General features: G+C 49.2%; 2 protein-coding genes across 3 annotated transcripts in view; one reads left to right on the top strand and one right to left on the bottom strand.

Moving 5' to 3' along the window:
• The window catches only part of Ece2 (endothelin converting enzyme 2), a 53,165-nt gene that overhangs the window by 5,807 nt on the left and 25,310 nt on the right, over nt 1-22,048 (top strand). The window contains exons 2-3 of one of the 2 annotated variants that reach the window (XM_090343073.1): nt 4,942-5,225; nt 5,841-6,308. In XM_090343073.1, coding sequence (XP_090199199.1) covers nt 4,942-5,225; nt 5,841-6,128 — 572 coding nt within the window. In that variant the 3' untranslated portion in view covers nt 6,129-6,308. Of the gene's footprint in view, nt 1-4,941; nt 5,226-5,840; nt 6,309-22,048 lie in introns of those variants that run through there. The other variant, XM_090343078.1, reaches the window with a different exon arrangement.
• Camk2n2 (calcium/calmodulin dependent protein kinase II inhibitor 2) lies at nt 7,343-8,989 on the bottom strand. Its single transcript, XM_090343102.1, has 2 exons — nt 8,569-8,989; nt 7,343-7,747 (listed from the first exon to the last, which is right to left on the bottom strand). Exons 1-2 carry the CDS (start codon nt 8,735-8,737, stop codon nt 7,677-7,679), a joined length of 240 nt encoding a protein of 79 aa, XP_090199228.1. The 5' UTR covers nt 8,738-8,989; the 3' UTR covers nt 7,343-7,676.

Genomic DNA, 22,048 nt, shown 5'->3' on the forward strand with positions numbered 1-22,048 from the left:
GTGGGTCAAAATTCTGTGTGACTTTGGAAATATTCCTTATTCACTTTCCTCAGTTTTCTCATCCAGAAATGGGAATTAGGAATCCAGGTGTGGTGTTTTATACCTGTAATCCCAGTTACTTGGGTGGTACATGTATGTCAAAGCCCGTATGTGCAAAAAATGACCCACAGGGTATATTTTTAGATCAGTTCTTCAGGGTGATGCCTCCCTAAGGCCTTATTGGAAGGTGGTAGTTTTCCTGATTCTATCTTCAGTGTGGGCTCCAAATTAGTGAGGTAGAAATTAGAAATTACTACTTTTTGTGTGTGTGTGTGTGGGGGGGTGTTGTCATAGGCTTTGAACTCTGGGCCAGGACACTGTCTCTGAGCAATTCAGCTCAAGGCTACCACTCTACCTCTTGAGCCATAGCTCTACTTCCCACTTTTTAGAGATTAATTGGGGATAAGAGTCTCAGGATCTGCAGGATATGGCTCATGTCTGTAATCCTAACTACTCTGGAGGCTGAGATATGAGGATCAAGGTTCAAAGCCAGCCCAGGCACAATTAACCTCAAGAAAACAGGAAGTGAGGCTTGGCTCAAGGGTAGAGCGGTAGCCTTAAGCTGAAGAGCTCAGGGACAGTGCCCAGGCCCAGGGGTATGGTCGTAGCCTTGAGCTGAAGAGCTCAGAGACAGTGCCTAGGCCAAGTTCAAGCCCCATGACCCACAAAAAAAAAAAAAAAAGAAAGAAAAGAAAAGAAAAAGGGGCCAGGAGTTTGGCTTAGTGGCAAATGCTTGCCTAGCATGCACGAAGACCCAGGTTCGACTCCTCGGTACCACATACGTAGCAAAAAGCCAGAAGTAGTGCTGTGGCTCAAGTGGTAGAGCCCTAACCTTGAGAAAAATCCAGGGACAGTGCTCAGGCCCTGAGCCTAAGCCCAGGACTGGCAAAAAAAAAAAAAAAAAAAAAAAAAAAGAGTTTCAGATTCTTTAGTGCCAGGCTGTCTTTGAACCCCGTCATCCTCATATCTCATCCTCCTGAGTAGCTAGGATTACAGGTGTGAGCCACCACACCCAGCCCTACTTTTTTTTTTTTTTTCCTTTTTGCCAGTCCTAGGGCTTGAACTCAAGGACTGGGTGCTGCCCCTTAGCTTTTTCTCCTAAAGCTGGTGCCACAACTCCCACTCACAGATTTTTGATGGCAAATTGGAAAAAAAAAAAAGAACCTCATGGACTCTCCCACCAGCATCTGGCTAGAAACCACACCTTTGAAAGCCTGACTTGCTCTGTGGTCAGGTTTTATTCTCCCTCAGCTTTGGTTGGATTCTCATGGAAGGTGCCATCCCACACTAAGGGGAACAAAGGCAGGAAATCAGGGGTTGTCTAGAGTAGGGCAGAGAACTCTGGTGGCAATAAGAGGTCAGGCAGTAGATGATAAAGGGATGTGGGCCAGAAAACCCAGTGGGATTTCAGCCTGGGACTGAGTTAGTCTTATTTAGCTCTTATCTCCCAATCTATCTCTATCTCTATCTCTCTCTCTCTCTCTCTCTCTCTCTCTCTCTCTCTCTCTCTCTCTCTCTCTCTCCCTCTCCCTCTCCCTCTCCCTCTCCCTCTCCCTCTCCCTCTCTCCTTTCTTTCTCCCTCTCTAGCTCCAGTCCTGGGCACTGTCCTTGGGGTTTCTCAAGGCTAGCACTCTACCACCATGTCTGGCTTTTTCCATTTATGTGGTACCAACGAATCAAACCCAGGGCTTCGTGCATGCTAGGTGAGCATTCTCCCACTGGGCCACACTCCCAGCCCCATCTCATCTCTTGTACTGTATCTACCAGTACTTGTTGTGGATGCAGCTGGGGGAGCCATGCTTAGGGTTCCCTAGAGGAGTCACTTTTCTTCTGAGCTTCAGGGGCCTGATGGGAACATAGGAAGGAGCATGGTCCAGCTGTTGCTAGATGCCCTGTCCAGGTGCCAAACCCTGCTAGATTAGTGCTATCACAACTGATCCTGTGATCCTATTAGAGAGGTAAATGAGGATTAAAAGCAGCCTCATTCCAAAAGCTGTCATCCAGCCCTATCTTACCCTGAGCCTGTCCATAGAAGGATTTGGAAGAAGACACTGACTCAGCTAAAGCAGTTATGCGGGGCCGGGAGTTTGGCCTAGTGGTTAAAGTGCTTGCCTTGCATGCATGAAGACCCGGGTTCGATTCCTCGGTACCACATACATAGAAAAAAGCCAGAGGTGGTGCTGAGGCTCAAGTGGTAGAGCTCTAGCCTTGAGAAAGTCCAAGGACAGTGCTCAGGCCCTGAGCTCAAGCCCAGGACTGGCAAAATAAATAAATAAATAAATAAAGCAGTTATGCCCATTGAGCTATAGAGTCATGTCCATTCTTCTAACCTCTATCCTCCTTTTTGTTGTGTGCCAGTCCTAGGCCTTTAACTCAGAGCCTGGGCACTGTCTTTGGGTTTTCTCAAGGCTAAGGCTTTACCACTTGAGCCACAGCACCACTTCTGGCTTTTTTTTTTTTCTATATGTGTGGTACCAAGAAATCGAACCCAGGTCTTTGTGCATGCTAGGCAAGCACTGTACTACTAGGCCATACTCCTGGCCCCATCTACCCTCCTTTTATCCTAACTCTGCCCTCTCTAAGATTATATCTTAAGTACTTTAAACCAGAAGGTTATGATTTTTTTTAATTTTTGGCTAAGATGCTGTTTGCTTGTCAGCTCCCCTGAAACATCTGATCTACCTGAGGTCACAGGCCCTCCTCTGTGATCTTGTTCTTATTAAAATACTTATACAAGCCGGGAATGTGGTTTAGTGGTAGAGTGCTTACCTAGCATGCATGAAGCCCTGGATTTGATTTCTCAACCACATAAACAGAAAAGGCCAGAAGTGGTGCTATGATTCAAGTGGTAGAGTGCTAGCCTTGAGCAAAAGAAGCTCAGGGACAGTATTCAAGGCCTGAGATCAAGTCCCAGAACTGGAGGGCAAAACAAAACAAAACACTTCGTACAACTGGGCATGGTGATGCATACCTATAATACCAGCACTCAGAAGGTGGAAGCAGGAAGATTTCGAGTTAGACACCAGCCTGGGGTACGTGGTGTGACACTGGTTCAAAAAAAAAGAAATGATCACTCACAGCATTATTAGTTGCGTATTCCATGTTTGTTCTTCCCACTGAAACACATAGTTCTTGATGGCAGGTATTCTTACCCATCAGCAAAGCCCTATATTTAGTGCTCTATATATACATGAAGAATACATACAAAGCCAGGTGCTGGTGGCTCATATCTGTAGTCATAGCTATTAAGGAGGCTGAAATCTGACTGGAAGCCAGCCTGGGCAAGAAAGTCTATGAGAGTATTATCTCCAATTAATCAGCAAAAAGCTGAAAGTGGAGCTGTGGTTTAAGTGGTAGAGCCAGCCTTAAGTGAAAAAGCTAACAGAATCCAGGACGTGAGTTCAAGTCCCAGTATTGGCACAAATATTCTACCTTGGAAATCAGAATTCCTAAAATGAAGCCTTCTCAGGTTTGGTATCTTCAGAGAATCTCCAAAAGGTTAAGGATTAGGATAATATTAACATGGTGGGGGGCATGATGCCCCTTTGTGTCTGCGTGTCTCTTTTGGGGGAGTACTCTGACTTGAGCTCAGGGTCCCTCACTTTTTTTTTTTTTTTTTTTTTGCCAATCCTTTGGGATTTATCAAGGCTAGAATAGAGCTTTACCACTAGAACCTCAGCACCACTTTCAGCTTTTTTTTTTTTTTTTTTTTTTTTTTTGTCAGTTGTGGGGCTTGAATTCTGGGCCAGGGTGTTGTCCCTGAGCTCTTAGCTCCTGGCTACGGCCCGACCCCTGGAGCCACAGCACCACTTCCTGTTATCTAGTGGCGAATTGGAGATAAGAGTCTTACTGTTCTTTCTTTAGTGCCCAGTGCCCAGGCTGGCTTTGAATCTCTACCCTCAGATCTCAGCCTCCTGAGATCTGAGCTAGGATTATAGGCGTGAGCCATTGCACCTGGCACTTCCAGGTTTTGTTTTGTTTTCTTATGTGTGTATGTATGTGGCATGGAGGAATAGAACCCAGGTGTGCCTGCATGCCAGGCAAGCACTCTACCACTAGGCCAAACTCCCGGCCCAGTCTTATACTCTTGCTTATCTTTTTTACTCAATGCTAGTGCTCTGCCACGGGTTGTTGCTCTACTTCTGGCTTTTGGGTGGTTAACTGGAGAGAAGAATCTCACTTTCCTGCCTGGGCTAGCTTTGAATCTCAACCCTCAGACCTCAGCCTCCTGAGTAGCTAGGATTATAGGGGTAAGCCACCAGTGCCCAGCTGAATCTGAGGCCAGGAGATTCATAATGTTTTTGATAATGGGTAGTAGAATTCACATCTTTGACCTCTTTTTGAGTTCTAAGTTCTTTCATCTACTTTACAGATGTTCTCATTCTGAATTTTAATGCCTTGTGTCCTGAGAGTAGGCTGCCTATGGACTATTATTGTCATTTTTCTGAATATGAAATTCAAGTTTGGTTGTGTGTTTGTGCACACACATGCCAGTAAGGGGGCTTGCACCCAGGGGTCTGTCTGGGCAATGTCCCTTAGCTTCTCACTCAAGGCTGGTCCTCTACTACTTGAACCACATCTCCATTTTAAGCTTTTTTGTTGGCTAATTGGCGATAAGAGCATCATAGACTTTCTTGCCTAGGCTGGTTCAGAACCACAATCCTCAATAGTTAAGGTTACAGGTGTGAGCCACTAGTGCCAATGGAAAGGACGTGCCCTAATCTGTACTGCTATGAAAGATGGAGCACAAGCCATGACTTGTGTCCTGTTGAGTCTAGAGTCCACGTCCTTTTCTACATTTGGCTGCCTCGCCTGATTCTTTGTTGACGAAGAGTTGATATCATGGAGAGGCGAGAACCAAACCTAACCTGAATCTTTGCCACCCACCTTCCCCCATGCCAGGTTGTGGGAACAGTGCCCTGAGCTATGAGCTGTTCCTTGGAGGCTTCCCCAACGTGACCAGTGTGGATTACTCATCGGTAGTGGTGGCTGCCATGCAGGCTCGATATGCCCACGTACCCAAGCTGCGCTGGGAGACCATGGATGCACGGGCACTGCGTTTCTCCAGTGGCTCTTTTGATGTAGTTCTTGAGAAGGGCACATTAGATGCCCTGCTGGCTGGGGAACGGGATCCATGGACTGTATCTTCTGAAGGTGTCCACACTGTGGACCAGGTGCTAAGTGAGGTGAGGGAGCAACAAGAGAGGAGCATGGATCAAGAGGTGGGAATGGGGTAAGGGCTTAAGTTCCAGGGGACTGGACAAACTCAGAGGCCAGGCCTGGTTAAAAGCTGGTGATGGATTGTAATTTTGAACACAGTTCTAAAAAGTAAGGCTTAATCTGGGTCAGAATTGAATTGCAGAGTTTGGTTCAAATGGTAGAACATCTTCCTAGCAGGAATGAGATATAAGTTGCTAAGTTCAAACCCCAGAACTACACACTCCTCTTCTCCCCCCAAAAGAGATGAGGCTGGGGTGGTCAGGCTCATAAAGGCCAATGTTTGGCTAGTGAGTTGCTACAGGAATGAGGTAGCAGCTGTCAGTTACAGTCAGGAAAGGTGATAGGAAAGCTGGCCTCCCAAACTCCTCCCTGTCCAGAACATAGCCTCACCCCCATGGAATAGCCTTGGGCAGAGGAGGTAGTTTATTCTTTGTCATGGAAAGTCTAAGTTACTGATGTATAGTAGTACTTGAGGCTTAATTGGATAGGTGGGTGGTGGTGATGGGAAAATCTAGGGCAGCACTGACCTTTGAGGACCTGAAGATGACTCATTGCTGAGGGCTTCTCTGTCTGCCTTGCAGGTGAGCCGGGTACTGGTCCCTGGGGGCCGGTTCATCTCAATGACTTCCGCAGGCCCACACTTCCGGACCAGACACTATGCCCAAGCCCATTATGGCTGGTCTCTGAGGCATGCAACCTATGGCAGTGGTTTCCACTTTCATCTCTACCTTATGCACAAGGGTGGGGAGCTCAGCATGGCTCAACTGGCACAGGGGGCCCAGATCTTCTCACCCCCTAGCCCTCCCACCTCACCCTGCTTCCTCCAGGACTCAGATCATGAGGATTTCCTCAGTACCATTCAGCTATGAGACTAGAAGCCTGGCCCCCAGCACTCCCTGCTGGTTTACCATGGGCTTCTCAGGTTGCTGGAACTCCTGTCTGACTTCTAGACTGGGGATTATCTCCAAGATGCTGGAATCCCTCAGGCCCCGTGCCGAAGTTAGAGCCCTGGGATCAAACCCATTGAACCAATACAGCTTGAGGGCCAAGTAGGCTTTCTTCTTGGATTCCTCGGATTTTTACCAGCTTCTCACCATCTCCTGTACTGTACTGAACCACCAGGGGTTCATCCTGTGGGATTAAGCTCAGCACAGGCCCTCTGTACACCAGCCAACATGGGAGACTCCCTCCAACCTAGATCTATCTCCAGGAGGCTGCAGATAAATCTAGAATTGAATCTCTGTTGCTTTATTCTCATATCCCAACTCCATCCCCAACACTGGTGACCTATCCTGCTTAGGCTGGATATGTTCTCAGAAGCTACAGTGTAATGATGTTCCCAGAGCAGACTGGCTTGCTTGTTTACCCGGTAACCCACCAGCAACTTGGCACCAGCTGCCCTTCCATTCAGGCCTGGCCCCTGAGCAGACCAAAGCAGTGGCCACACACACAGGGAAGTCTGTGTTTATTCACACACTCCTGATACAGTGAGGATGGAGGAACATTTACAAAGGATACCCCTGGGTTGGGGACATCTCCAGGCCCACAGGTTTCATCCAGAGGTGCAGAGCAGTCCCCATTTGGGTTCCCAGGGGCACGACTAGGGTCCAAGTTAAATCAGATCTGGGCCCTTAAGAGGTGATACCTTGAGAGGGAGTGGTCTGCCAGAGAGACTCCTGGAGAGGCCTGGGCTGACTGACCAAGTGGTTGGATACCATGTTGCAGACTTGTTCCACCATAGCCTCAACACCCATCCTATCTGCCAGGCGCAGAAGAGCATGGCGGAGGCTGGACTGGGGGGGGAGGGGTCACGAACCATGAACGGAGCCAGTAAACAAAGAATCGGATATAAAAATACAAATGTGTTGAGGAAGTCCCTTAGAAAGAGGCTGGGGTCACGCCAGACAGGGGTGAGGGTGAGAATGGCCCGGAGGGCTGGGCTCGGGTGGGAAGCTCATGCAGATGCGCAGCCAAACATCCCTGGCCACGCGAAGTCCCACACCTGCAGCCGATGGGTCAGCAGACCAGACTGGCCGAGGGGGGCGGGACAGGGGAGCCGTGCGGGAGGGGGCGGGCCGGGGGCTGGGGGCCGCGGGTTTCTGTGTCCGTTCCGGTGCGCGGGGTGGGGCTGCGGCCCGAGGTTCTAAAGTGCATGAGCGCGGTGGCGGGCTCCGGGCGGGTCCGCGCCGCCGCCGCCGCCGCCGCCGCCGCCGCCGCCGCCGCCGTGGTGCTGAAGCGGACAGCTCCGGAGTGCCTGGCAGCGGCGGCGGCGAGCCCGACCCGGCGGCGGCGCGGCCCTGCAGCCCCCGCCCGCGGGCGCCTGGGCCGGGGCGGGGGGCGCCGACAGCCGCATCGCCGGCCCGCGCTCCTGGCCGCTGCGGGGCTGGGCCCGGAGCCCGCCGCCCGAGCCGGCGCGTCTACACTCCGGACGGCGGCTTCTCCCCCATCCCCTTCAGCACGTCGTCTATCCGGTCATCCTCGATCACCACTGCGCAGGGAGAAAGCGCGTCAGCCGCGCGGCCTTGGGGGTCGGCAACACGAGCGGCCCCGGAGTCCCCACCGCTCCCGCCTCTCGAGACCTCATGCCTCCACGCCCTCCCCTTCCTGACTCCCCTGCGGACCCCCCTTCCCTTCCACGGTGGAACGCCCCTCGGCCGCGGGCTCTTCGGCCTCCAGTGCGAGCCCTCCCGCCGCCAGAACCGTCCCTCGTCCGAGCTGATGGGGGGCCTCGCTCTCGGAAGCCCCTCGCCGCCCTCTGCTCCGGCAGAACCCTCCCCTCACACCGGCCCAAACGGAACGCCCAGCCGGCCCGACCCTCGTCCTCGTGGCCGCCGGAATCCCGCTTCCGACCCTGGCACTGACACTTACCCCTCCTTCCCCAAGCGAACAGCCCGGACGACGGAACCCCCGCCCCCCCCCCCAGCTCCCCAGCAGGACGCGGCTCGCGACCTGGAGGTTCTTCGCAGTGACTACTGACTCCCTGATCCTACAGAACCGACCCAACCGTCGGGGCTCCCACTTCCGAACGCCCCGGCCGGCCCCTCCCCCTGGCCCAGGTGCCAGAGGCGGCGAGCACCGAATCCGGGACACCGTGCTCCCGGGAGAGGGAAAGAGGAGGCCAACACTGCAGCGGGGACCCCCGCCCCCTCCGCCCTCCCCCTCCCCCTAAAAAGCCCGGGCAGAAAGGAGAGCGGCTGGCTGCACTGGTCTGCGGCAAGAACTGCGGCCACTTGGCGGGGAACGACAGCCAGGGGACGCCCAGCGGAGGGTTTCTGGGTCAGGTGGCGACTTCGGGCCCGGGCCGCGTACCTCGCTTGGCTCGGCCGATCTGGCCCAGCTTGGGGGGTCGCTTGGCCTGGTTGCCCGCGAAGAAGGAGTTGGTGTCCTGCAGGCGGCAGCTGAAGGAGAGGTCGGAGCCCTCGGGATCTGCGCCGAAGCGGCCCATCTTGTCCTCGCTGTAGGGTAGGATCTCGGACATGGCGGGCGCGGGGTGGGCGCGGGGCGGGCTCGGGACTGCGGCGGGGCGCGGGCGGCGGGCTAGCTGCCGGACCGGCCCTAGCTCAGCAGGGGAGCCGGCGGAAGGATGAAGTCATGCAGCATCCGGGACTGCGGAGCCAAGCGGGGCCTCCTCCCCCGCGCCTCCGCCTCCCGGGCCGCTGGGCAGGCGGCGGCGACGGTGGCGGGGACCGGGCGGGGGCGGGGGTGGTGCGCGGGGGGCGGGGGTGGCGGCGGCGGCGAGAGCGGAATGACGATGAGCGCCCGACTGCGGCAGAGCACGGCGGGCGGGGCGGGGCGGGGGGGGCGGGGCGGGCACGGGCCAGGGGAAGGAGGCGGGGCCGGGGGCCGGAGCGGGCCCCGCTTGTCCCCAGAGGGGCGGGCGACGCGGGGGGAGCTTCCCACAGAGCGGCTGGGAATGGCCCACACGCGGGGCAGGGGGAAGCCTCACCCGCTAACCCGGCGGAGAGCCGGCGGGGAGAGGCGAGCTCGGAGGGAGAGCTGGAGCGAGCCTAGGAGAAAAGGGGGTGTGGACGCGGAGACAGGAGAGGTGTTCAAGGGGAACGGGGGTGGGGGAGACCGGGGGCCAAAAGCTGGGGACGAAGCCGACCGCGAGGCCAGCGATCGGAAGAGCAGGCGGGACAGCCACCACCGAGGGGACGCCTGGGCGCCGGCCAGAGCGCGGAAGTCTCCAACCTGCGGGAGCGCGGGAAGAGCTGTGGCCCTCGCAGTTGGCGCGCTGTCCTCTCCGGGTAGCCGTGGGGCCTCAGGCAGCTCAGGGTCCATTCTTCCCTAGCTGCCTCTCGGTCTGTCGCTCTCTACATGTCATTCTCTGTGTCTGTGCCCCTCGGTTGCAGTCTTTGCCTTTTTATGTCTGTCCACAGGCTTGCTCTCTGGGTGTGTAGGCACCACTGCGTCTCTGTGTCCTGACCCTCTCGTGTCTTGTCTCTCCTGAGAGGGGACCTAGTCACCCCGTGGTCGTACCATGCACTAGAGCAGGCACCCCACAAACGTCAGGCCGAAATCCAGACTCAAAGCGCCCGCGCGGCGCTCCCTGCAGCCCGGGAGGCGCGGCCGGCGCGCGGGCGGAGCGGCCGCGGTGAGTGGCAGCGGCGCGGGGGGCGCGGCGGCGGCGGGTGGCGCGGGGAAGCCCGGAGCGCCTGAGGACGCGGCGTGCGCTCGCTCGTTCGTGTGCGGCGGGAGTGAGGGACCAAGAACGCCCCCCCGCCCTTGTTGCGGGGCGACCGAGGAAGAACGCCCTCTTCCCGGTGGCTCCTGCCGCCCGCACCCCTCCCGGGCTGGCCGTCAGCCGCAGCGTCACCTGCTCGCCAGCGTGCGAGGGCTCTGGCGCAATCGCTGGCCTCGCGGGTGGGGGAGCGGGGCGTGGGGGCGCTCACATCACCGCCAGTGACGACAGCGCCGGTACGGATCATGATCGTCCACTGCGTTCCGTCTACACCCCTGGCGAGACGCTTTTACCCTCTGGGTCCAATCGTATCACACGGGAGGGAGACTGGGGATGGGGATTTTTCTTCCGTCTCTCCATCAACCGTCTTTCCAGTGTGTTAGTCCTGAGGACTCAGAGGCAGATGCAGGTGGCTGCCATCAGGAAACGAAATGGGAACACGTGGTGCGGGAAGCGCTGTCAGCCCCAAGGTCCCGGGCCTTGAGGATGTGTTCCTATCAAGCATCTCTCTGGTCTTCTAGTTCCTGGGGGGACTTAGTTGCAGTGACAGGGTCACTGACACCTGTGAGGAAGGGCAAGCTGAAGCTCAGGCCATTGAGTCCAGGAACACACATACACACACACACACACATACACACGGAGTTGTCCAGCAATGAGTTTCAATCCTGACTTAAAGGTCACTTTCTGAGTGACCTTTAATTAAAGACCTTATAATTATGGATTAAAAATAGTTTATTTGGGGGCCAGGAGTTTGGCCTAGTGGTTAAAGTGCTTGCCTAGCATGCACGAAGACCTGGGTTCGATTCCTTGGTACCACATACATAGAAAAAAAAAAAGCTGAAAGTTGGTGCTGAGGCTTAAGTGGTAGAGCTCTAGCCTTGAGAAAGTCCAAGGACAGTGCTCAGGCCCTGAGCTCAAGCCCAGGACTGGCAAAAAAAAAAAAAAAAAAGTTTATTTGGGGCCGGGATCATAGCCTAGTGGTAGAGTGCTCCCCTAGCATGCATAAAGCCCTGGGCTCAATTACTTGGTACCACATACACAGAAAAAGCCAGAAGTGGTGCTGTGGCTCAAGTGGTAGAGCACTAGTCTTGAGCAAAAAAAAAAAAAAAAAAAAACAACAACAACATGGTAGCTCACGCCTGTAATCCTAGCTACTCAGGAGGCTGAAATATGAGGGTCATGGTTCAGAACCAGCACGGGCAAAGCTAAGCCAAAAGACTCATCTCCAATTAATCACTAGAAAATGGGAAGTGGGGCTTGGCTCAAGGGTACAGCTGTAGCCTGGAGCTGAAGAGCTCAGGGAGAGCACCCAGGCCAGGGACAGCACCTAGGCCAAGTTTAAGCCCAAGGCCCACCAAAAAAAAAATTATTTGTGAAGGATTAACCCCCCCCTCCCCTTTTCCTAAATGCATACAGAGATCAGGCAGGCCATTAGTGCAGACTGCCAGATTCCAGAAGGGCAATATATCTAAGACAAGCTGTAAACAAATTGTGGGCCAAATGGAGAAGCCTCCACCTCCCTTAACCTAGTTAGTGCCTTTTGCATTAACCTCTGCCTCCTTGCTCAGACCCTATAAAACCTAGCCTGTCCAAGCTCAGAGGCCCAGTCTCCACGCCTGTGGGAAGGCTGTGTCCCTTGCCGCTGCTCTATCTCAATAAACGGTCCTGTGGAAGACTGAGTCTGACCTGTTTCTTTCCTTTCTCCTCCATTTTCTTAGCAATTTGTACTTGTGTCATTTAAGAAAATAAGGCAAATCACATCAGACCTTAGCTTTATGCCCTTGTAGTATTTTCTCCATGAGTTTGTATCATATGCATACTTCTCTGAGTCCCACAGTCTAATAATAATAATTTTAAAAAAGGAACCTTTTCTCTTTTTTTCTCCATCAGTCATGTGGCTTGAACTCTGGGTCTGGGAACTGTCCCTGAACTCTTCAGTTCAAGGCTATCCATCTACTATTTGAGCTACAATGCCACTTCCGGTTTTCTGGTGATTAATTGTAGATAAGTCTCGGACTTTTGTTCCCTGGGCTGACTTTGAACCATGATACTCAGATTTCAGGCTCCTCAGTAGTTAGGATTACAGGCATGAGCCTCCAGCACCCAGCACAATGAGCAAGTTTTGCTTTTTGTTTTTTTGTCAGTCCTGAGTCTTGAACTTAATGTCTAGGCACTGTCCTTGGGCTTTCTCAAAGCTATCACTCTTACCATGTTAAGCCTCAGCACCACTTCCGGTTTTGTTGTTGTTGTTGGGTGTTTTTTTTGCCAATCCTGGGCTTGAGCTCAGGGCCTGTACACTGTCCTTGGACTTTTCTCAAGGCTAGAGCTCTACCACTTGAGCCTCAGCACCACTTCTGGTTTTTTTCTATGTATGCAGTACCAAGGAATCGAACCCAGGTCTTCCTGCAAGCTAGGCAAGCACTCTACCACCAGGCCAAACTCCTGGCCTTAGCTTATTTTTAAAAACAATGGTTTACTTACTTAATTTTAGTGATATCTCAATATCTATCATTTGAACCATGCCCAAAGCTATCCACAAATTAGTAAGGCCAGTTTTATTTGTTTGTTTATGCCTGTACCAGGGCTTGAACTCAAGGATTCTTGGGTTTTTTTTTGTTATTGCTCACTTTGACCTCTCATCCCCTCTCTCTCCCCCCAGCTCTCTCTCTCTCTTTTTTTTTTTTTTTTGCTAGTCCTGAGACTTGAACTCAGTACTTAGGCACTGTTTTGGGGCTTTCTCAAGGCTAGCACTCTCCAACTTGAACCACAGCACTGCTTCTGGTGTTTTCTGTTTATGTGGTACTGAAGAATCAAACCCAGGGCTTCGGGAATGCTAGGACAGACACTCTACCACTAGGCCACACTCCTGAACCTTTTGCTCTCTTTTGAAGCTCCACTAAGCCCTAAGGTCCATTTTATAGATGAAATTGTCCTGAGGTAAGGTGGGGGTAAGGAGGTAAGAAATAGCCCTTTACCTAAAGTGCTAAAATAAATAAATTAATGAGAGATTCATGAGAGATTTTTGCCAATGATGAGATGAGAGCACTATATTGAAACAACTCTCTTTTCTTTCCCCAAAATGATAGGGGAAAGAGAATTAACAATTTATTGTGGAATTCATTTGGCTAGTTCTTTCTTTTTGTTTTTTTTTTTTTTATTTTATTTTGGTCATGGGGCTTAAACTCTGGGCCTGGGTGCTGTCGTTGAGCTCTTCAGCTCAAGGCTAAAAACACCCTACCCCTGTTCCACAGTGTCACCTCCAGATTTCTAGTGGTTAATTGGAGATAAGAGTCTCACGGATTTTAGTGCTCAGGCTGGCTTTGAACCGTGATCCTCAGATCTCAGTGTCCTGAGCAGCTAAGGCTAAAGATGTGAGCCACTGCGGCTTTAGTTTTTTGTTTTGTTTTGTTTTGTTTTGCCAGTCCTGGGGCTTGAACCCAGGGCCTGGGCACTGTCCTTGAACACTTTTTGTTCAAGGCTAGTGCTCTGCCAGTTGAGCCACAGAGCCACTTCCAGCTTTTTCTGTGTATGTGGTTCCAAAGAATCCAACCCAGGGCTTCATGCATACTAGGCGAGCATTCTACCACTAGGCCACACTCCTGGCCTTTAGTTCTTTAATCTTTTTTATTTTTTGCTTTGGGGTTTGAAATCAGGGCCTGGGTGCTGTCCCTAAGTGCTTTTGCTCAAGGCTAGCACTCTATCACTTTAAATCACAGCTCTACTTCCGGTTTTCTGGTGGTTAGTTGTAGATAAGACTCTCAGAGACTCGTTGGGCTTGATGGCTCTTGTCTATAAGCTTATCTACTCAGGAGGCTAAGATCTGAGGATCCCTGTTCAAAGCCAATCTGAGCACTAAAGTCTGTGGGACTTTTATCTCCAATTAACCACTAAAAAACAGAAGTTACACTGTGGCTCCAGGGGAGGGTGGGAGCCTTGAACTGAAGATCTCAGGGACAGCACCCAGAGTTCAAGCCGCACGAATTTAAAAAAAGCAGGGAGCATAGCCTAATGGTAAACTGCTCTCCTAGCATGCATAAAGCTCTCGGTTTGATTCCCCGATACCACGTACTCAAAAAAAGCTGGAAGTGGTGCTGTGGCTCAAGTGGCAGAGCACTAGCCTTGAGCAAAAATGTCCAAGGACAGTGCCCAGGCCTGAGTCCAAGCTCCGGACTGGTAAAAATAACAAACAAATAAATAAAAGGCAAACAAAGAATCTCAGAGACTCCTGTGCACCTTTGAACTGTGATCATCAAATCTCAGCCATCTGAGTAGCTAGGATTACAGGCTTGAGCCTAGAAGGATCCATGATAAAAAGGAACCAGTCTGACACAAAAGCAGAGGTCAAACAAAGCTTTATTCAGCACCTAGCATCATACTGACCATGTGATCAGAACCGTCTCTAGAAAGAGAGCAACCCTGCCTAATCTCACAGGCTGCTTTTATAAGTCACTAGCCACGTGATTGGGCTTGGCCACACACAGGTGGCCAATAGAATCTCAACACCTATAGGAAAGTTGTAGGGTCACGTAGGCTATACATGAGTGACCACTGATACCTTAGTTACTTCATGGTTGCGTTGCCCTGACAGACAAAGGGCGAGGGGAGGAGCTCTCATTCTTGGCAGCTTCTTTTTGATCTGCTCTACCTGGTTTGGCTGCCCCTGTATTCTGGGCTTTGTTATCAGGGAATTGTATGCCAGACTTTATGGCTTTCTGTGCTTGTTCTTCTGAGGTAACTTCTATTATGACTGGGTTAGTTACTTATGAGCAGGACCAAATCGAGTTTAATGCATAACTAACAGAATGGCTGCTGAGTTAAAAAAAAAAATGGGGTTCCTCTGGCTATGAGGGTGCTTACAAGCCAACAGTGTCTAGCTTCTTTAATCTAGTTCCTCTCTATTTTGTGTATGCTGCAATGTGGTTACATTCAAGACTGAATGTAAATAAGCTTTATTAAAATCTGAGCCTCTACGCAAAATAGATTCTCCATGCTAGTCCATGAGAAGAAATTTATTTTCACAGGCCAAATTAAATGAATTTTGGAGTTGTTCCATAATACATTAAATTTCTCAATCAGAAGACCATCAAGCTGATATTGACAGTTTATGCTTGTAAACCTAGCAGGTGAGAGGCTAAGGTGGGAAAAACTTAAGTTTGAGATCCCTGGGCTACATACTAAAACTCTATCTCAAAAAATAAAATTCTGGTTGGGCATGGTGGATCACATCTATAACCCTAGCTACTCAGGAGGCTGAGATCTGAGGATCATGGTTCAAAGCCAGCCTGGGCACTAAAGTCAATGGGGATTTTATCTCCAATTAACCATCAGAAAACCAGAAGTGATGCTGTGGAAAAAGAGGGTAGGGCGTTAGCCTTGAGCTGAAGAGCCTAGGGACAGCGCCCAGGCCCAGAGTTCAAGCCCTACAACCAACCCCCACCAAAAAAAATTCCTTGAGTTCCATTCCTTGGTACCACATACATAGAAAAAGCTGGAAGTGGTTCTGTAGCTCAAATGGTAGAATGATAGCCTTGAAAAAGCTCAAGGACAGTGTCAAGGCCCGAAGTTCAAGCCCCAGGACTGGCAAACCAAATTTCAATATAAAATAAAATTCCTCAAAATTTTGTGCATTTATTTTATATGCTTTAAATAAAATAATATGTAATTTTGGCAATTGAATATTATCACTTTTATTCAGATAGGAGCAGTAGACCTATGTAGTAGGTTAAATAGTGACCCTCCCCACATAGCCCTAATTCAAATCTATCCTACAGTGTCACAGACTGTGATATATGGAAATAGAGTCTTTGGAAATATAATCAAGATGAGGTCATGACAAATTAGTGTGGGGCTCCCAATACAAATAGTATCTAACTAAGAGGAGGACAAATTATCAGAGACATACACAGGGAAGAGGGTTACAATAAAGTGGTTGAAAAACTGGGAAGGTGGCTTAGTGGTAGAGTGCTTGCCTAGCATGAATGAAGCCCTAAGTTCAATTCCTCAGTACCACATAAACAGAAAAGGCCAGAAGTAGCAAGGTGGCTCAAGTGGTGGAGTGCTAGCCTTGAGCAAGAGAAGCTCAGGGACAGTGCCCAGGGCTGGAAAAGGAAGAGGAGGAGGAGGAGGAGGAAGAGGAGGAGGGGGAGGAGGAAGAAGAAAAGAAGAAGAAGAAGAAGAAGAAGAAGAAGAAGAAGAAGAAGAAGAAGAAGAAGAAGAAGAAGAAGAAATGAAAGAGGCAAGTGGTTGAGAGAGGTGTGATGGGGTTGGAGGCATGGCTCATATGATAGACCTCCAGCCAGTGAGTGAAAGTGTCATATAGCTCGAGTCTCCATCTTAAAGAGAGAGTGGGGGAGGGATGGCACTGAAAGTCATGGAATGCTGAGAGCCACCAGACACTCAAATATATTTATAGATAGATTATCTATCTATCGATCGATCGATCTATTCATCTATCGATCTACTGATCTATCTCTGAGAGTTCAAGTCCAGTACCTGGATTTTGCTGGTTAATTGGAGAAGAGTTTCTCTCAGATTTGTCTGCCTAGGCTGACTCTGACCTTCCATCCTTGGCTATGTCTCCTGAGTAGCTAAGATGACAGGCATGAGCATGCAGCTGCTTATTCATATTTTTGTTGTTATTATTTTTGTTTGTGTTATTATTCAAAACTTACTTTATTGTTATTATAAAGTGATGTACAGCGAGATTACAATTACATGAGTCAGGTAATGAGTGTGTTTGCTTTTATTAGTGTCTTCCCTTCCTGCACTCTCTCCTAGGCCCTCCCTCCTGTCTCTACCCACGACTTGTATAATTCACTTTTATCAGTATCCAGTGAGCTCCACTCATGCATTTTTTCACCCTTTTTCCCTCGAGTTCTTTGCCCTCACCTACACCCACCCAAAGATAGATACATGAATGTACATACAAAAAGAAAAGAAAATAGAACCAACATTTTTTTGCTTTTTTTATGTTATTTTTTCCCCTCATAGTTACTACTTTATTAGGCTATAACTATGAATGTGATATTCTCTGTACCTAACTAATGAAAACAACTCTTTGGTATTTCTCTTCCTCGTCTTCCATCTTTTTTTGTCAGTGGTAAGGCTTGAACTCTGGGCATCGGCGCTGTCCCTGAGCTCTTCAGTGGTAGGCTAATGCTCTACCACTTGTGCCACAGCACCACTTGTAGTTTTCTGGTGGTTAACGAGATGAGTCTCATAGGGTAGGGGGAGGGAAAGTGGGAGAAAACATGAGCAGGAGTATCAATGTTCAAGAAATAATGGACCCACTACCTGACAAATGTAACTGTACCCCTCTATAGTTGCCCCAACAATAAAATACAAAAAGGAGTCTCAAGGTCTTTTGTGCCCAGACTGGCTTTGAACTCTGATCCGCAGAGCTCAGCATCCTAAGTAACTAGTATTATAGGCCTGAGCCACTGGTGTCCAGCTACTTCTTCCTCTTTCTTTGCTGCTTTTTTTTCAGGGGGGGGGGTCATGTGGCTTGAACTCAGCCTGGGCACTGTCCCTGAGCTCTTCAGCTCAAGGTTACCGCCCTACTCTTGAGCCAAGCCCCACTTCCATTTTCTGAAGGTTAATTGGAGATAAAAGTCTCAGGTCTTTTTGTGGCCGGGCTGGCTCTGAACCTTGATCTTCAGATCTCAGCCTCTTGAGTAGCTAGGATTACAGGCGTGAGCCACCGTGTCTGGCTTCTTTCCTTGCTTTCTCTTCTCTTCTCTTCTCTTCTCTTCTCTTCTCTTCTCTCTTCCTCTCTCCCTCCCTCTTCCCTCCCTCCCTTCCTCCTCCCCGCTCTCTCTCCCTCTTTCCCTCCTTCCCTCCCTCCCTCCCTTTCTTGCCAGTCCTAGGGCTTGAACTCAGGGCCTGGATACTGCACCTGAGCTTCTTTTGCTCCAGGATAGCACTTTGGGGCTGGGAGCGTTGCCTAGTGGTGGGGTGTTTCCCTAGCATGTATGAAGCCTGGGGTGGATTCCTTAGTACCATACAAATAGAAAAAGGCAGAAGTGGAGTTGTGGCTCAAATGGAAAAGCACTAGCCTTGAGAATGCCCAAGTACCCAGGTCCTTAGTTCAAGCCCCAGGACTGGCAAAAGAAAAAAAGTCTAGCACTTTACCATGTGAGCCACAGCATGACTTCTGATTTTTTCTGTTTATGTGGTACTGAGGAGTTGAACTCAGGACTAAATGCATGCTAGGCAAGCACTCTACCACTAAGCCACATTTACAACCACCTCTTTTTCCATTTCTTTTGATTTTTCTTTCTTTCTTTCCTCTCCCCCTTCCTTCTTTTTTCCTTCTCTCTTCCCTTCTTTCTCCTTCCCTCCTTTCTCCTTCCTTCCTTTCTTTCTTTCTTCTCTCTCTCTCTCTCTCTCTCTCTCTCTCTCTCTCTCTCTCTCTCTTCTTTCTTTCTTCTTTCTTTGTTGGTTGTGGGGCTTGAACTCTGGGCGTGGGTACTGTCCTTGAGCTCTTCAGTTTAAGGTTAGTACTCTACCACTTTGAGTGGTTAAATGCAGATAAGAATCTCACAGACTTTTGAGCCGGAAGTTTGGCCTAGTGGTAGAGTGCTTGCCTAGCATCTCAGACTTTAGTATCTGGGGTTGGCTTTGAACCTTGATACTCAGATCTCAGCAAGTAGCTTGCTTGTTTAGATAGAACCCAACCACTTGAGCCACACCTCCAGCCCAGTTTCTGTGGCTTTAAGCTACCCAGTGACACATTATTACAGCATTCATAAAGAAACATAAGCTGTTACACATATTGTGGGCTAATCTTTTTTCTATCATTATTTTTTTTGCCAGTCCTGGGGTTTGAACTCAGGGCCTAGGCACTGTCCTTGGGCTTTCCTCAAGGCTAGTGCTCCACCACTTGAGCCACAGCACCACTGCTGGCTTTTTCTGTGTATGTGGTATCAAGGAATCGAACCTAGGGCTTCATGCATGCTAGGCAAGCACTCTCCCAGTAGGCCAGGCTCCCAGCCCCTCTATCATCTTTCGTGACCATCTTACTCTTTCTTTGAACTCTCTCTGGATGGGTCCTTTGTTCCTGCCTCAGCCATTTAAAGGAAATCTACAATCTACACAATAAGGGCATTTCCAGACTCATTTTATTTAAAAACTGTGGGAAAAGTCATGCACAAACCTACTGTCCCCCCCACTCACACACACATGTACTATATGTACTTAGCCTAGTGCTCATATATGTAAATGCATATTCAAAATCAGTGCCACTGGACATTGGTTTAGTTACCACCTGGAATTCCAGTTACTCAGGAGACTAAGATCTGAGAATCATGGTTCAAAGCCAGTCCACACATGAAAGTCAAGAGATTCTAATCATCAATAAACTGCCCCAAAAACCAAAAGTGGAGCTGTGACTCAAGTGATGAGTGTTAGCTTTGAGCAAAAAAAGCTCAGGGACAGTGCCCAAGCCCAGGACTTCTATATACAATTACAAAAAGGGTTAAAAACAACTGAATATGGTGACACATGTGTATAATCCAAGCACTCAGGAGGTAGATGCAGGATCTCTAGATAAAGCCTGGGCTATAAAAGCCAGAATCAGGTATAACACTTGCCTAACATGGTCAAGGCCTTACATTTAATCCCTAGGATTAAAGCAAAACAAAAACAATGTGGGTCACTTGCCAGACATCATATACTAGTCCTGACAAATTATTTGGCTCTGAGAGAGTAATACAGTGATTAAGAAGAGTAAGAAGTCTAAAACTGTGCCTAAAACTGTCTTCAAAATGTATGTGATTTGGGCAGGCACACTGGCTCAGGCCTGTAATCCTAGCTACTCAGGAGGCTGAGATCTGAGGATCAAGGTTCAAAGCCAGCCTGGGCACAAAAGGACCTGAGACTTGTATCTCCAATTGACCTCTAGAAAAAGGGAAGTGACCCTTGGCTCAAGGGTAGGGTGATAGCCCTAAGCTAAAGAGCTCAGGGACAATGCCCAGGCCCAAGGGTAGGGTGGTATCCTTGAGCTAAGAGTTCAGGGACAGTACCCAGGCCCAGAGTTCAAGCCGCATGACCTACCAAAAAAAAAAAAAAAAGTATGTGATTTGGGGCAAATTACTGAGCTTCCCTGAGGAGGGAGGATGAAGTTTCTATCTGTAAAGTAGAAAATCATACTGGAAAAATAAATCTTGAGTCATCATAAGTAAATAAATTAATGTTACTATTTGTAAAGTACATAGAAATATTAGTTATTGTTATATTGAAACACACAAAAACACCTTTTTTCTTTTTGTTTTTTCTTTTATTATTTTTTATTGTCAGAATAATGTACAGGTAGTAGGTGTATTATATCTCAAACTTTGATACCCCTTCTCATGTTTTAGTCCCGATTTCCTTCCCCCAAAAAACCTTTTTTCTTTTGTCAGTTCCAGGGCTTTGTCCCTGAGCATCTTTTTCTGAAAGCTAATACTCTACCATTTGAGTCACAGTGTTCCTTCTGGCTTTTTCTGTTTATGTGGTGCTGAGGAATCAAACCCAGGGCTTCATGCATGCTAGGCAAGCACTTGATTACTAAGCTATATTGCCAGCCCCCCAAAACTTGTAAAAGTAACGTTGTTAGGAGTATTCATGAGTAAACTTTGTTATACATACATCCAGTCTTTTTCAGTCTGTGCATCTATCTGTCTGCCTGTTTACCTGTCTACCTATCATCTATCTTTTCACAAAAAGTAGATATTGGGCCCTGGAGTTTGGCCTAGTGGTAGAGTGCCTGCCTAGGCATGCATGAAGACCTGGGGTCGATTCCTCGGTACCACATACATAGAAAAAGCTGGAAGTGGTGCTATGGCTCAAGTGGCAGACCACTGGCCTTGAGAAAGCCCAAGGACGTGCTCAGGCCATGAGTTCAAGCCCCAGGAGTGGTTAAAAAAATAATAAATAAATACAAAATACATACATAGAAAAAAAGAAGTGGTGCTGGCTCAAGTGGTAAAGCTCTAGCCTTGAGAAAACCCAAGGACAATGCTCAGGCCATGAGCCCAAGCCCTGGACTGGCAAAAGAGAAAGAAAGAAAGAAAGAAAGAAAGAAAGAAAGAAAGAAAGAAAGAAAGAAAGAAAGAAAGAAAGGAGAAAAGAAGGAAGGAAGGAAGGAAGAAAGGAAGAAAGGAAGGGTAGATCTTGCCAGGTGAGGTGGCTTGTGCCTGTTATTCTAGCTACTCAGGAGGCTGAGATCTGAGGATCATGGTTCAAAGCCAGCCCGGACACTAAAATCCATGAGACTCTTACCTTCAATTAACCAGAAATGGCACTATGGCTTCAGAAAAGCAGAATGGCACTATGGCTCCAGGGGTAGGGCAGTAGCCTTGAGCTGAAGAGCTCAGGGACAACGCCCAGTGAACCCCCCTCCCACACCACACACAAGTAGATATTTATTTTATTTTATTTTATTTTTGCCAGTTCTGGGGCTTGAACTAAGAGCCTAAGCACTGTCCTTGGGCTTTCTCAAGGCTAGCACTCTACTACTTGAGTCACAGCACCAGTTCTGGCTTTTTCTGCATATGTGGTACCGAGGAATCAAATCGAGGTCTTTGTGGATGCTGGGCAAGCACTCTACCACTAGGCCAAACTCCTGGCCCTAGATATTTATTTTTATTTATTTATTTATTTATTTTATTTATTTTGCCAGTTGAAGGGCTTGAACTGAGCACTTGAGCACTGTCCTTGGGCTTTCTCAAGACTAGAGCTCTACCACTTGAGCCACAGCACCATTTCAGCTTTTTCTATGTATATGGTACCGAGGAATTGAACCTGGTTCTTTGTGCATGCTAGGCAAGCACTCTACCACCAGGCCAAACTCCCGGCCATCTATATCTATGTCTATATCTATATCTATATCTATATATCTATATTTTTGTGTTGGGAGGTGGTCTTGTGGCTTGAACTCAGCCTGAGAGCTGTCCCTGAGCTCTTCAGCTCAAGGCTGCCACCCTACCCTTGAGCCAAGCCCCACTTCCTGTTTTCTAGAGGTTAACTGGAGATAACAGTCTCAGGGCCTTTTGTGCTGGGGTTGGCTCTGAACCTTGATTCTCAGATCTTAACTTTCTGAGTAGCAAGGATTACAGGTGCCTTGCCCTA

The sequence above is a fragment of the Megascapheus bottae genome, chromosome 1 (assembly GCF_031878675.1).
Source record: "Megascapheus bottae isolate mThoBot1 chromosome 1, mThoBot2.hap1, whole genome shotgun sequence".
NCBI classification, from domain to species: domain Eukaryota; kingdom Metazoa; phylum Chordata; class Mammalia; order Rodentia; family Geomyidae; genus Megascapheus; species Megascapheus bottae.